General features: G+C 36.8%; 1 protein-coding gene and 1 pseudogene across 1 annotated transcript; both read left to right on the forward strand.

Annotated features, from left to right (window-relative positions):
- Positions 1 to 1,436: 1,436 nt before the first annotated feature.
- LOC137714481 (uncharacterized) lies at positions 1,437 to 3,184 on the forward strand (annotated as a pseudogene).
- A 7,500-nt stretch (positions 3,185 to 10,684) lies between these two features.
- On the forward strand, positions 10,685 to 11,162 carry LOC148697843 (uncharacterized). Its single transcript, XM_088690312.1, has 2 exons — positions 10,685 to 11,041; positions 11,139 to 11,162. Exons 1-2 carry the CDS (start codon positions 10,685 to 10,687, stop codon positions 11,160 to 11,162), a joined length of 381 nt encoding a protein of 126 aa, XP_088546438.1.
- The last annotated feature ends 4,455 nt before the right edge of the window (positions 11,163 to 15,617 follow it).

The raw sequence follows: 15,617 nt of genomic DNA on the forward strand, positions 1-15,617 counted from the left end.
AACTGCTGATATATTAACTAAGGGACTCCATAGTCCATCATTTCTCAAGCATTCTTTCAATCTCAAACTCAGGAACCCAGTTGAGATTGAGGGGGGATGTTGACATTAATACATAGTAATGATACATATCAGCAAGGTTGTTAAACAGTTGGGATTGTAGGAAGTTAAGGATGGTTGTTAGTTTGTTATTAGCTTACTGTTGAAGCTAGGCAACTTGTATAAAGAGCTTACACTTATTTGTAATTTGATTCATTCCGTGTAATGCAAACTTTCATTTAGTTTTCTCTATCTCTTTCTCTTTTAATTCTTCTGCAATAGTTCTTCATTCAATTCTTCTTCTTCGATTCATAGATTAGTGTTAATACAAATTTCACATATTTGATTCACTACTGAATTTCATCCTCAAGCTCTTTCCACAACGTCTTCTAGACCTTATTGATGCTCAATTTCAACTTCTATGGCTCTAGCTTCCACAAACTTTGTTCTAGCAATTATATTCAACAGCTGATGTCCAACCACTCCTTCCCAAACCCCATCACCACCATTCGCTCCACGATCTTGTGGAGGTTGTTGATGTAACTAGAAGGAATTATGTCAATCATGATGTCATAGACACAAATGGACTGAGCATTTGAGATTTGGTCGTGCTACTTGCAACCATTAATGACCTCTTCTTTTTCATCACAGAGAAAGATAGGAGAGAGGAAGGAGAAAGAATGGGAGAGAGTGAAGAGAAAAACATGAGAGAAAGTCGTAGGGTGTAGATAAGAACAGAGAAAGGCAAAGAGAGAAGACAATCAATAAATTAAAGTGAGAAAAGGATAGAATAGCTATTTTCTAATAACCTAAACCCATCATCAAAGGGGAATTCGACTCACATTATTGTTTGCCCATTATGAGGCTAAGCCCACCCCCTCCCTTAGTGTAGAGAATATCGTTTGTTAAATAAAACTAACCTAAACTCATGTGGCCTGCTTCATTTACTTGTGTATAATTATTATAAATATTTTAATGACATATTCAAAACCAAAATTGACAGTTTGATTTCTGGCTAATTAGTAATTTTGACTTTTGGCTAAATAACCTTTTTTTTGTCCGTGTGTAAGGTATGTCACATAGACAACTTCTTCCTAAAACCTCTGTAAGTTGTCACATAAAAGACTTCTTCCTAAAACCGTCTACATTGACTATAAGTCTATACACTACACACGCGTTTGGTTACATTATAGCCATTTCATTCTTATACCACTAAACATCATATGTCATCTTAAATCCTTATATATAACCCACTACTCTCCCATCATTTCCACAAACAAACTCCTTCCACTTACAAGCTTTCATCGCACATAAAAAGAAACCATCAAAAGCAAGCAGATAACTTTTGTTTCAACTTTCAACTTTCAACTTTCATATCAAAAATAGAGAAGGATACTAACATGGCTGGGAAAAATAATGATGCCGAATCTTTGCAATCTAATGATGAGCTCAAACGCTAGAAGAGAATCAAATTAGCTATCTACATTGGTATTGTGTTTCAGATCAGCGTCATAACAGTGATTAGTCTCACTGTAATGAAAGTTAAGACCCCAAGGGTGCGTTTGTTGCACTGTCTCGGACTGGACTAGGTGCAGGGACTAAACTGGATTGGCTTAGACTAGACTAAACTGGACTGGCTTAGACTAGACTAAACTGGACTAGCTTAGTGAAGTGTTTGGTGCAGTGTCGGACTAAAAAGCATGATTATGAAAGCCCATCCACAACAAAGCAACCCATCACAATTTTTCCCAAAAGAAATTAAATTCACACAAAAATAATCAATGTGGATTTTGCGAATAAGGATAGAAAATGTACCAATAAGAACAAACAATGCTAAAGTTGTATACCAAATCAAGCAAAAATATACACAAATATACAAACTTAGCCAAATATATATATATATATATGCAAACCCAGTATACCAAACGATACAATTGATCATTTCATCTTAAATTAGAAAGAACCCACCATTTTAAACACCATCACACCAAACAAAAGATTTTCAAAAATCTGAAATTTCATATTATATTTACCAAAAAATAAGTAAATCTGAGAAAAATTAAGGAGGAGATATGATGCATACAATTGTTGTGTCTTTTGAAAACGTGTCTTTTTATCAATTTTTGGTGCCTAGATGGCCTCGACGGCCAACATCATTTAAATGTCAGCCTCCTTCTGAGATAGCTGAGTCTGTGATGCGACGATGGTAGCCATCATTGAGACTTCGACAGAGAAAGTGGGAGATAACCTTTAGAAAAGGAACGGTGGCACCGACAGCAATTTCAACCTCAGATCGAGTAGACCCATCGGTGGCTGGTTATCGAATTTTGGAATTCAGGCGGTGGGTGAGACTGTCAATGCAAAGATAGAGCAAGGGAAAGAGAGGAAGATCCGTGCGGGGAAGGATCGTGAGGATTTGACGGCAAGGTCGTGGAGCAGGAAGAGGACACGATGCGAGCAGATGACGCAGATGACGCGAAAAGCAAAGGTTTTAGCAGTCCTTTTCATTTTGGGGGGTCTCGCTAAGACCCTCTAGCGAGCTCTCTAGTCGGGACGAGTCCCCTGTAGTCCCACTTAACTTAGTCCCAGCACCTATCAAACATGGGACTGTAGTCCAGTCCAGTCCAGTCCCATTTAATGAGGCCAAACAAACGCACCCCGAAGGTCAGGCTAGGCAACATCAACGTCCAAGCCCTTAACTTCGTACCAGCAACATATTCATTCGACACTAAATTCACAACCCAAATCAAAGTTAAGAACACAAATTGGGGTCCATACAAGTTTGATGCAGGCACTATCACGTTTATATACCAAGGAGCGACTGTCAGACAAGTTGTTATTCCTAAGAGCAAGGCTAGAATGCTTTCCACCAAAAAGATTGATGTTGAGGTGAGTTTGAATTCAAATGCATTGCCAAGCCGTTCCGCTATTCGAACTGAATTGAGCAGATGGGTTATTACGCTGAGCAGCCAAGCTACAGACTGGAAAAGTAGAACTGATGTTTATCATGAAGAAAAAGAAATCTTCCACCATGGACTGCACCATGACATTTGATTTGTCAGCAAAGATGGTCCAAACTTTACATTGTGCAGGAGGAAGAATCGCGGTAAAGAGGAGCTCCAGGCATAAAACAAAAAGTTTGGATTAGTTTTAAATGTCGACTTGATTGAGGGATGAAAACCAGTTACTTAGGTTAGGACTCCCATTCGATTCAATCTCTCAACAGGGAGATCAGAAATGTTTAATAGAGGTGTATGAGGATTTAAATTGCAAGTGAACTAGACAAGTTCTTGAATTTTTATTTTTTGTGCAACATATGACTTTGTATTTTATATGATATTTATTCATTCTTTAACCAGTTATATGCAAAAAAAAAAAAAAAAAATTGTTTGCCTCGCGTTTATATATGGGCCAATGAAAATTTGGGTCAAGCAACTGTAAAGCTAATTTTGGTCAAAATATTTCTGCATATACCCTGGAAACTATAGAAGCTTGGATGATATATTGGTTAGAAAACAAAGTGAACAATTCTGACAAAACTATACCATTTAATGTCTTAGTCAATTGACTTGAATAACTACTACGTACCAATCAAATTATTGGTACTATGTGACTAGAAGTTCATAACTAATATCCAAGGTTATCCCTTTCCCTTTTTCATTTTTTTTTTTTTTTTTTTTTTTACATTTTTTTGATACAAAGAATCAAAAACGTATTTTTAGTTTTCATTTTCCATAACTTGCATTTACGATCCAAACTAATACTTATGTAATGAAACACAATAATTTATACTTGAACGTTGAAATTACCAAGAAAAAAAAATATCTTATTGTTCATATAATCTTCTGATAAAGCCTAAACCATCAACCTTGTAAACCAAGAAGTAGAAGGTTGAATATAGAGATTTTAGAGAGAGAAGTTGAGAGAAATTGAAGAGAGAGAGAAAGAGAGAATAGTTTTTTCTGATTTTCTTACATAATGAGGAAGTTATTACACTAAGAGAGTATTTATACAAGAACCTTTATAGTTGCATATTCTAACAACTATAACTAACTCTCCTAATCTTATTACAAGTGTCACAATCCTATTTCATACAAGTTGTACATTATCTCTATCATCCCCCCTTAAACGCATGATTGGTGGAATAACCAAGCATGAGATTGTTGTAGTGAGTTCGAAACAATGGAACACTGAGACCCTTGGTAAGAATGTCTGCAAATTGCTCCCGAGACGATACAAATTGCATAAACAACTTCATCTGAGCAATCCTTTCACAAACAAAGTGAACATCAATTTCAATATGTTTGGTCTTTTGATGTTGAACTGGATTGAAAGAGAGAGCTATGGCTGACAGATTATCACATAAGAGCACATGAGCGCAAGGCATTTGAATATTTAGAAAAGTCAAGAGTTGTTAAATCCAATCAAGTTCAGTTGCAGTGGATGACATGGCCTGATACTTTACCTTTGTGGATGAGCGTGAAACAGTTTATTGTTTCTTGGAGGACCAAGATATTGGATTTGATCCCAAGAAAACAATTAACCCTGTTGTAGACCTTTTGTCATTTGGGTCATCTACCCAATTTGCATCACTAAATGCCTTTAAACATACCTCACCAGCAGAATATGTAATCCTAGAAGACATTGTTCCTTTCAAATATCGTAAAATGCGTTTGACATCAGTGTAGTGAGATAACATAGGTTGTTTGCATAAACTGACACACTTGATGCACTGAGAAAGCAATATATGGGCGAGTAAAGGTTAGGTACTGCAAAGCACCAACTATACTTTTGTATGTACTAGGATTTGGATATGAAACTTCATCCCTCAGTGATCGATTATAGGGCAAACATGGAGTGTCACAAGGTTTGGAATCACTCATTTCTATCTTGTGCAACAAATCTTGGATGTACTTGGTTTGTGATAAAAACAAACCAATAGCTGTTTGAGATATCTGAATGCCCAAAAAATAATGGAGGGTACCCAAATCTTTAATATCAAACTCATTAGTAAAAGAATGAATGACAAGTTGTATAGCAACTATAGCACTCCTACTTAAGATTATGTCATCAACATATAGAAGTAAAACCACTATCTCAGAACCAACATGCTTCACAAAGAGAGGGGAACCTGAATATGTAGATTGAAAACCCAGAGAAGGAAGGAATTTTTTGAATCTTTCATTCCAAGCCCTTGGGGCTTACTTTAAGCCATACAAAGACTTATGTAACTTACAAACTAAATGAGGGTACTTGAGGTCTTCAAATCCAGGTGGTTGTGCCATGCAAACTTCTTCTTGCAAGATTCCATGCAGAAATGCATTTTTAACATCAAGTTGCCTTAAAGGACAATTGAATTGAGCAGCTAGTGCTAAAACTATTCTCATTGTTGTAGGTTTAACAACAAGAATGAATGTTTCTCCATAGTCCAATCTTATCTCTTGACTAAACCCATTTGCAACTAATCTAGCTTTGCACCTTGCAACTGAACTACCTGAATTCTTTTTTATCTTAATAATCCATTTGCATCCCACTAAGTTCTTCCGAGATGGAAGGGATACAAGAGACCAAGTACCTTGAGAATAAAGGGCATTAATCCCTTCCTTTATAGCAGTTAACCACACAGATGATTTTATAGCAGATTTATATGTAACTGGTTCAATGAGAGACATATCAACCTCACCAGATGTCCCTAGAGCACTTAAGAAAGCCTTGTGTTTTATTATACCACTTTTACTTCTGGTCTGCATCGGATGCATATTTAATGGTGCAACAGGTAACATAACTTGCAAACATTCTGGACTAAACTCAGGATCCATAGGGAGTTGAATATTTTCACTTGTTGCAACAATAATGGACTGGGACATATGTGATGATGAGGATTGTGGTGATGAACAATGTCTGAGGCATGAACAATATGACTAAGAATAAGTGCACTAGAGTTTGAAGCTTGAATAATAGGATTTGAGGATGGTGTATGGGGAAGAGAGGTAGGCAACACCAATATATTGTTAGTATTGGGAATTGGTGTGATGCATGGTTGTTGTGTAGAGACAGATTGAACACTGCTTTGTTTTGACAATTGAAGTAAACTGAGATAAGGAAACTCAGTTTCATCAAATACAACATGTCTAGAAACAAAAAATTTCCTTTTTAACACTTCATAACAGATGTAACCCTTACATTTGGAAGCATACCCTAGAAAAATACACTTGGTTATGTTAGCTTAAAGTTTGGTTGTGTTCTATGACCTAAGTAAAGGATAACAAGAACAAACAAATGCCTTTAGGTGAGTAATGACAGGTTTATGCCCATATAATGCTTGAAAAGGTGATTGATTGTGTAACATTGGTGTTGGCATCCTATTTATTAAGTAAATGGCTGCTTGGCAAGCAAAGGTCCAAATCTGAAAGGGAAGTTTGGCATATTGTAACAATGTAACAGTAGTTTCAATAACATGTCTATGCTTCCTCTCAACTAACCTATTATGTTCAGGTGTATAGAGACAAGATTTATGATGTACAATACCCTTGGATTGAAGAAAAGTTTGTAATTTATGACTGATGTATTTACCCCTATCACTTTGTAAGGTTTTCATAGAAGTATAGAATTGAGTGGATACAAAAGCACAAAATGTAACAAAAACATCATAAAATTATGATTTGTTGTATAAAGCAAACAATCAACAAAACTGGGTACACTCATCTATGAGAGTAACATAGTATTTATAACCATCAATTGATTTACATGGTGTAGGACCCAAATGTCACTGTGTACAATATCAAATGGTATGACGAACTTGGTACGAGTGGATTGAAATGGTAACTTTGTAAACTTTCCCTCTAGATAGCTTTGACACACATTAGAGACTGTGTCTTTATTACATGTAATCTTTGCTTACTTAGTAATGAACCTATATGGTTGGTTGGATGTCCTAACCTAGTATGCCATAAGCTGGAACCAACAAGTTGTCCAAGATAAGCAACAACTGAAGATTTGGAACAATGGCGAAGCTAGGAATTAACGGGGGGAGGGGCGAAGTTAAAAGATTGAAAGGTTATAGAAAATAGCAACAACCAAATCCTTTTATATAGTAATGTCTTCCATAATTTATCAATACAAACAAATTGCAATTGTTGCCGGCGAGGTTTCATATCATGAAAACGTCGCATAATAGGCTCATTATCAATAAAAGCAAATATATCACTCTCAATGTAAACAAGCATGCTATCACTCAACCATTGATATCCCATTTTGTTACGCAATAATGTTTTCACAATCTTCATAGCAGAAAAAGCTCTCTCCACCGAAGCAGTTGCAACCGGTAACACCAAAGCCAATGTAAGAAGCTTATACACTAACATATAGCTTGCACACCTCCCGGTCTTCACCAACTCCTTTGCAAGATCACCAATTCCTCTCAATGATGAAAACTCACTATGGATCTTCATATCGTGAATATAATTATCAAGTTAAATTGGAAGATTCATGAGGTCCATACGATCAAGATCTTGAGGATAAAGTTGGGGTAGACGAACAATTTTTGCCTTGTCAAAAGATGCAAAATTATTCACCGGACTCAAACATGCCATACAAAGAAGCAACTTGGTGTTTACCTCATTGAAACGATCATTCAATTCCTTTAATTGCATATCAAGAACTTGAAAATAGAGGTCCACACGATAGTAATGGAAGTTTGTGAGTCTTGGAGCTTTACGCCTTGATTTTCTAGGTACAAAATACAAATCATCCATGTTAGGAACGACAATATCATGCTCTTCACAAAACTTTTGTATATCATCAAGCAAGTTCCCAAAATCATCATCTCTCAAGGTTGAAAATTCAATTCCAATTAAAAAATATTTCTTTTGTTGCTGCTGGGACTTTAGGGGGCCACTTTGCTATGCTCTCTGGTAGAAAGGTTGAAAAAACAAAAAGGGGAGGGACACGGTAGCATTGAGAGTCTGAGAGGGATTGAGAGTGAAAGGGGGACACGAGGTCCCCCCCAATATAATATATATATATATTATTTTTTTTTTATCAGTTTGGCCTGAATGTTAAAAAAAAATAGAAAATGCAGTATGCTGCGAGCAGAGAACATCAGACAGTAGGGGGAGCTAAACCAGTGAGTTTTCCGGCAAGGGGAGGCGCTGACCTATAGCTCCAGTCTTGTTTTCTGACGAGGGGAGTGGTGGCTGCCACTCCTCGCCCTCACGTGGCTTCGCCACTGAGTTGGAAGATTGGTATATAAGTAAACTAGTAGCAAGTGAGTGGACGAGATAGAGTCCATTACTGCAGAGTCCCTTGTACAAAATTCTCCATGTGGCCTTGTCTTGAATAAAAAAATAAAAAATAAAAATGTATCAAAGATTAGTTAGCAATTCTTATCCAAACAAATCCTATGAACTGACAATAAATTTGTGTCAGTTTAGGAACATAAAGCATGGAATTCAATTTGATAGGATTGATAGGAGTTATAAGTATGGAACTGCCAATATGAGAAACTCTCAAACCTTCACCATTAGTAGTTTGAACAACTTCATTGTTGGAATATGGAGAAGCTGTTGGAAATGTGCCCTAAAGCCAATCATATGATGACACTTTATAAATATTTCACATGTTAAACTAATCTAGCCTAAATTTTAACAGATCATCGCCACACCCCAAAGATGGAACATTCTTCACAATCAAATACCTGCCACAAAATGAATATATAAATGAAACACAGATACAAGTTTCTACTTTCTGAAAACATAAATAAGCACCATAAGGAGACCTTGATTCATCGCAAACTGAGTAAACGCCAACTATCGGAGGTTCATCTTTGTATCAAGGCATTTTGTTCTACAAAAATCCAAATGGAGTAACTACCAATTACTTGTGCTTATGAGCTGAAGACACTCTGGCTGCCATTAAGGTGCCTCTACATGCTCTTATTAGTTCTGCTCCTCAAAACATTTTTATGAGTGCCTAAATGCACACATACAATATCCAACTTGATCAAATATTATTATCCACATACTTCCAGCGGAAAACAATTAACTAAATTTCCAGTGGAAAACAATGAGATTGACCGAGTAACGTAGATAAAAAGCCTTTCACAATTCTATATTTCACGAGTTAGGATTGAGATAATTAACCAAACTCTGTATTTTTAAGGTGATGCAATATCTTCTGTATTTTTGCACGAAATCTTATTTCGATTAATTACTCTGCTAGAAAAATGCAAGTTACCTTCTGACAACAACCATTTAACTTCAAAAAATCACTAAAATTCATCTCCATATGTATAACACACCTATGCATACATACATAAATATTAACACCCCACATTCAAATTTGCACCGAAATCCCTTGCTTCTGATATTAAGAGGAGTTTTCACAAACACCTAATAGGCAAGCTGTTCAAACACCACAGAATACCCAGCACAACCAATTTTAACACAAAACTTCCTAATTTTTTTCTTTTTCTGGCAATTAAGAAATTTATAAAACCAAATTAACTCATTAATATGCAATCAATAGATGGTTCTCGGATGTTCTGTTGCGTTTGGACTTCACCGTTGTTGGGCTCATTTTCTGTGTTTTCTGTTGTAAACAGTGGGTATGCTTGCCCACATGTATACAGTAAAGATTCATATGCTAAATAGTAAAGTTTTTGTAAGTTTTCAAAGTAGTTACTCTATAAATAGAGCATTACAAGTGTTCAAAACATATGATACAAAAGCAATAAGAAAAGAAAGATAAGTTATAATATTTTCAGTATCCTCTTATTTCTCTCTGATCTGCAATCATTTTGTGTAATATTTTGCAACAGCCTTGCTCCTATCCCTAGCAAAAGGTCATTTCTTTAACTTTTGCCTATTTATAACACGTCAGCATGATTCTCTAACCCTAAAACATTTTCTCATTTCTCTTCGCCGAAAAGAAAAAAAAAATGTTTCCTCTAAGGTTTTTACTATTCTTCTTCTTCATCTGCCTCAATTGTTGGATATATCCTCGCGAAGAACTGTATGCACCATGGTTACTTCTAGTTCTCAACCTAACAGTTACTTATATCTTTGATTTCTTGTTTGGTGTAACTCTTGACTACTAACCCAATGTTTATTTATGCAATCCAAAATGGTGCGGTATCATTGCCTATCTTGGACTGCAAATTTTAGGTGGAGTGGTATAATCGCCCACCCTATCCTGCATATTTAAATTTTCCTACTATTTGATTTTATTGCAATTTTAGGTGGTGTGGAATAATCACCCACCCTGCTCTGCATATTTAAATTTTATTGCAATTTTAGGTGGTGTGGTATAATAGTCCACCCTGTTCTGTATATTTAAATTTTCCTGTTGTTTAAAGTGGTGCGGAATTAATCGCCCATCCTATATTTGTTTAGATGAAAATGGTGCGGTACAATCGCCTTTCTCATTAATCATGTAAATCTTGAGCCTGAAGATTCAAGTACTTATCATTTTGGCCTAAAGATCAAAATTTGTAAGAACCAGAAATTCTAACAATATATTCCTCCATAATACATATTATTGCAAGTTCTTACACACCTCATTTTTTCTTTCAGAAAAGAAAATGACGAACTTGGCAAAACTTGATTTTGTCGCCCTGGATATTACTGGAAAGAACTACCTTACTTGGGTAATGGATGCCAAGATCCATCTGGAGGCAGGAAATCTTGGGGATACCATCAAGGAGGATACCAGTGCATCCTCTCAAGATCAGGCGAAGCCCATGATCTTTATCCATCGCCACCTTGGTGAGGGACTAAAAAGCGAGTACCTCACAGTTGAAAATCCATTAACCCTCTGGAAGGCATTGAAAAATAGATATAATCACCAGAAAATGGTGATTCTTCCAATGGCTCGTTATGAATTGGCTCACCTAAGGATCCAGGATTTCAAGACGAAGGCTGAATACAATTCTGCAATGTTCAAAATTAGTTCCCAGTTGAAGCTCTGTGGAGAAACAATAACTGAGGAAGATATGCTGGAAAAGACTGTCAGCACATTTCATGCCTCCAACGTGCTCCTGCAGCAGCAGTATAGAGAAAAAGGCTTTACTGAGTACAACCAGCTGATATATGTACTCCTTGTAGCCGAGCAAAACAATAAGCTTCTGATGAAGAATCATTAGTCTCAGCCTACTGGATCTGCACCATTCCCAGAAGTGAATATTCTTCCCTTGAAGAGAATACCATATCCTTTCGTGGTAATAATTACAAACGAGGACACAGCCACAAGCGAGGTCGGTGGAATGGGAAAGGCAAGAACCATGGTGTCCAGTTTCACAACCAGGTTCCAAGGCATAATACAGGCCCGAGCTTTAAGAATGCAAATTGCCAGAAAGGCAAGGCTCATATGAACACTCCTAGAAATCCTAAAGGAGTTTGCTATAGGTGTGGTGGCAATGGGCACTGGGCGCGTAACTGTCGTACCCCAAAACATCTGGTGGATCTATATCAAGCCTCCCTCAAGGAAAAAGGTATCAAGACCAATTTCCTCGACCAGGCTCAACCAATGGAAATACCTGATCCAATGTCCAATTTATCAGGACAATTGAACACAACCCACCTGGATGTTTCAGACTTTATTACTGAAAGAGGAAATGAAGTTTATGGGTCCGATTAAATCATTTATGTTTAATGTACTCTTGTTATTTGTACTTGTGGTTTAATGCTCGCATTTTCAATTCAATAAAAGTAGTATTCCAGTATGAATAAACTGTTTTTTAACTGTAATTTCTTTACTCAGAGAACATGGATAAAAATTATGGTTATTCTCAAAACAAGAACAATGGCAGAGATTTTTGTCTTACAGACTGCGCAACCATGCATTCAATACTTCGAGATCGAAAGTATTTCTCGAACTTGGTACTTGCAAAAGTAAAGGTAACAACAATATCAGGGCAATCAAATGTAATTGAAGGCTCAGGAAAAGCTCAGATTATGTTACCAAATGGAACAATATTGTTCATATAGAATGCGTTGTACGTTACTCAATCCAATCGAAATTTGTTGAGTTTTAAAGATATACGTCTAAATGGATACCACATTGAAACGAAAAGTGCAGAAAATGTGGAATATTTATGCATTACCTCTAATGATACCCAGAAGCGTATATTGGAGAAGTTGCATGGTTTATCCAGTGGATTGTATTATACATACATAAAGACAATTGAGGTACATGATGTCATGAACCAGAAGTTCATAGATTTAAAAGTTTACATGCTTTGGCATGACCATATGGGTCATCCAGGATCCACCATGATGCATAAGATCATTACCAACTCTAATGGACATCCATTATTGAGCAGACACATTACTACCTCAAATGATATCCCTTGCAAGGCTTGTTTTCAAGGGAAATTGGTAACTAGACCATCACAACTAAAGGTTGATGCTGAATCCCCATCATTTTTGCAAAGAATTCAAAGGGATATCTATGGGCCTATTCAACCAACTTGTGAACCATTTCGGTATTTTATGGTTTTGGTTGATGCATCTACCCGATGGTCACATGTTTGCCTATTGTCTACTCGAAATGTAGCTTTTGCGAAACTTCTTGCTCAAATATTTAAGTTGCGAGCACAATTCCTAAATCATCCTATTAAGTCAATCCGACTTGATAACGCTGGTGAATTTACATCTCAAACCTTTGATGATTACTGTATGGCACTAGGCATTGATGTTGAACACCCTATTCCTCATGTCCATACTTAAAATGGTTTAGCAGAGGCATTTATCAAGCGGCTTCAGTTAATAGCTCGCACTATGCTCATGAAAACAAAATTGTTAGTCTCTACATAGGGACATGCCATTTTACATGTTGTATCATTGGTTCGATTGAGACTTATAGCCAACCACCAATACTTATCAATACAACTCGTGTTTGGACATCAGCCAAACATTTCACATTTACGAGTTTTTGGTTATACTGTTTATGTGCCTGTTGCATTGCCACAACGTAGTAAAATGGGACCTCAGCGAAAACTGGGAATTTATGTGGGTTTTGATTCACCATCTATCATTAGATATTTGGAACCCTTGAGAGGTGATATGTTTACAGCTCGTTTTGCTGATTGTCATTTTGATGAGGCAATGTTCCCGTCGATAGGGGGAGAAAAAACTGTTCCAGAAGAACAGCAAAAGCTGACATGGGTTGTTCCCACCTTGTTTCATTTTGATCCGTAAAGCATTCAATGTCAAAATGAAGTGAAAATGATCGTTCATCTTCAAAGTATTGCTAATCAAATGCCAGATGCATTTAATGATGCTTCGAAAATGATAAAGTCACATATACCAGCTGCAAATGCACCTGCAAGAATTGATGTCCCTGTTGGACAAAATAAAGTGGCAGCAAATGATTCATCTAGTGCACGCCTGAAGCGTGGTAAACCCCCAAGTTCAAAAGATTCAGCCCCTCAAAAGAGAAAGATAAGGGCACAGTTGAACCCAAATGGAATCATTCAGGAAAAGAAAATGAATGATAAATCCACAATTCATGATTCTGTACCTCCAGAAAAAAAAAATGTCCTTGATGAGACATTTGTCCCTGAAGAGACAGAAGTACATGAAAGCAAAGAAATATCCATAAATTATGCATGTACTAATGAATTGTGGGATCGAAATGAAATAATCATCGATGACATGTTTGCATTTGCAATAGCCACTAAAATTATATTAAGCAATGACATTAAGCCCCGCTCTGTTGAAGAATGCAAACAAAGACAAGATTGGCCTAAGTGGAAAGATGCAATCCATGTAGAATTAAATTCTTTGGAAAGGCAAAGTGTTTTTAGACCAGTAGTCCAAACCCTGCCTGGTGTAAACCCCGTGGGTTATAAATGGGTATTCACAAGGAAACGCAACGAGAAAAATAAGATTGCAAGGTATAAAGCACGACTCATTGCACAAGGTTTTTCACAAGGACCTGGAATTGATTATGAAGAGACATACTCTCTTGTAATAAACGCAATTACGTTCCGTTACTTAATAAGTTTGGTGGTTTCAGAAAAACTTGACATGCGACTTATGGATGTCATCACCGTGTATCTATATGGAGAATTAGATATTGACATATATATGAAAGTCAAAGAAAGACTTAAGTTGCCTTAAGCAACTAACAAACCACAAGGTATGTTCTCAATTAAATTAAGGCGATCATTATATGGGCTGAAACAATCTGGACGAATGTGGTATAATGGTCTCAGTGAGTATTTGATTAAAGAATGATATACCAATGATGTCATCTGCCCTTGTGTGTTCATTAAGAAATCAAATACTGGATTTGCTATAGTGGCAGTATATGTCGATGATATGAACCTCGTTGGAACCCCTGAAGAGCTCAATAAAACTACTGTATATCTGAAAAGCGAATTTGAAATGAAATACCTTGGGAAAACAAAATATTGTCTTGGCCTGCTGATCAAGCATTGTGTTAATGGAATTTTGGTCCATCAATCAGCTTACATTGGAAAAATACTGAAGCGATTTGGCATGGACAAGGCTTATCCACTTAGCACCCCAATGGTTGTTCGTTCTTTGGACATTAAGAAAGATCCATTAGGTCCAAAGGAAGATGATGAACTGGTCGTTGGTCCAGAAGTACCATATTTGAGTGCAATAGGTGCTTTATTGTATTTAGCACAATGTACTAGACCAGATATAGCTTTTTCAGTCAACTTGTTAGCAAGGTATAGCTATGCTTCAACAATTTGTCATTGGAAGGGAATCAAAGATGTATTACGATACCTTCGTGGAACAACAGACATGGGTCTCTTCTACTCAGAGAAATCCACAAATGACCATATTCTTGTTGGATATGCAGATGCTGGTTTCCTCTTTGATTCGCACAAAGCCCGCTCACAAAATGGATATGTGTTCATAATGGAGATACTGCAATTTCACAGCGATCAACAAACCAAACATTAGTTGCTACATCTTCCAATCACTCGGAAATAATTGCTTTAGATGAAGCAAGTCGTGAATGTTCTTGGTTAAGATCAATGATCCATCACATCCGGAATTCATGTGGTCTACCTTCAAAGACAGACAATCCAACTGTCATCCATGAAGATAATGTAGTCTATGTTGCCCAAATGAAGGAAGGATTCATCAAGGGCGATAAAACTAAACACATATCTCCAAGATTTTTCAGTGCACGTGAGCTTCAGAATGCCAAAGTGATTGAGGTCAGACAAATCCATTCCAATGAAAATTTGGCAAACTTGTTCACCAAATCTCTACCAAAGTGCACATTTCAGAAGTTAGTGCAGGGAATCGGATTAAGTCAGCTTACAAATTTGAAGAATGCGGAATCAGGGGGAGATACAATTCAAGAGGAACATCCATAATACATGCATGTTGTACTCTTTTTCCTTCGATTAGGATTTTTTCCACTGGGTTTTTCCTATCAAGGTTTTAACGAGGCAACATAAGCATGCTCAACACCATATCAACAAACTTGGTAAAGTTGTACTCTTTTTCCTTCGCTATGGTTTTTTCCCACTGGGTTTTTCCAAGCAAGGTTTTAATGAGGCAACTGATGTTGATATGTGGGCATTCAAGGGGGAGTGT

Source organism: Pyrus communis, chromosome 3 (genome assembly GCF_041283825.1).
Source record: "Pyrus communis isolate YQ-2024b chromosome 3, ASM4128382v1, whole genome shotgun sequence".
Taxonomy (NCBI): Eukaryota; Viridiplantae; Streptophyta; class Magnoliopsida; order Rosales; family Rosaceae; genus Pyrus; species Pyrus communis.

Bases quoted from the DNA above. Each gene is read 5' to 3' on its own strand.
- LOC148697843 (XM_088690312.1), top strand. From the start codon at position 10,685: ATGGATGCCAAGATCCATCTGGAGGCAGGAAATCTTGGGGATACCATC. The intron at 11,042-11,138 runs GTCAGCACATTT...TACTCCTTGTAG, and splicing joins AAGATATGCTGGAAAAGACT to CCGAGCAAAACAATAAGCTT.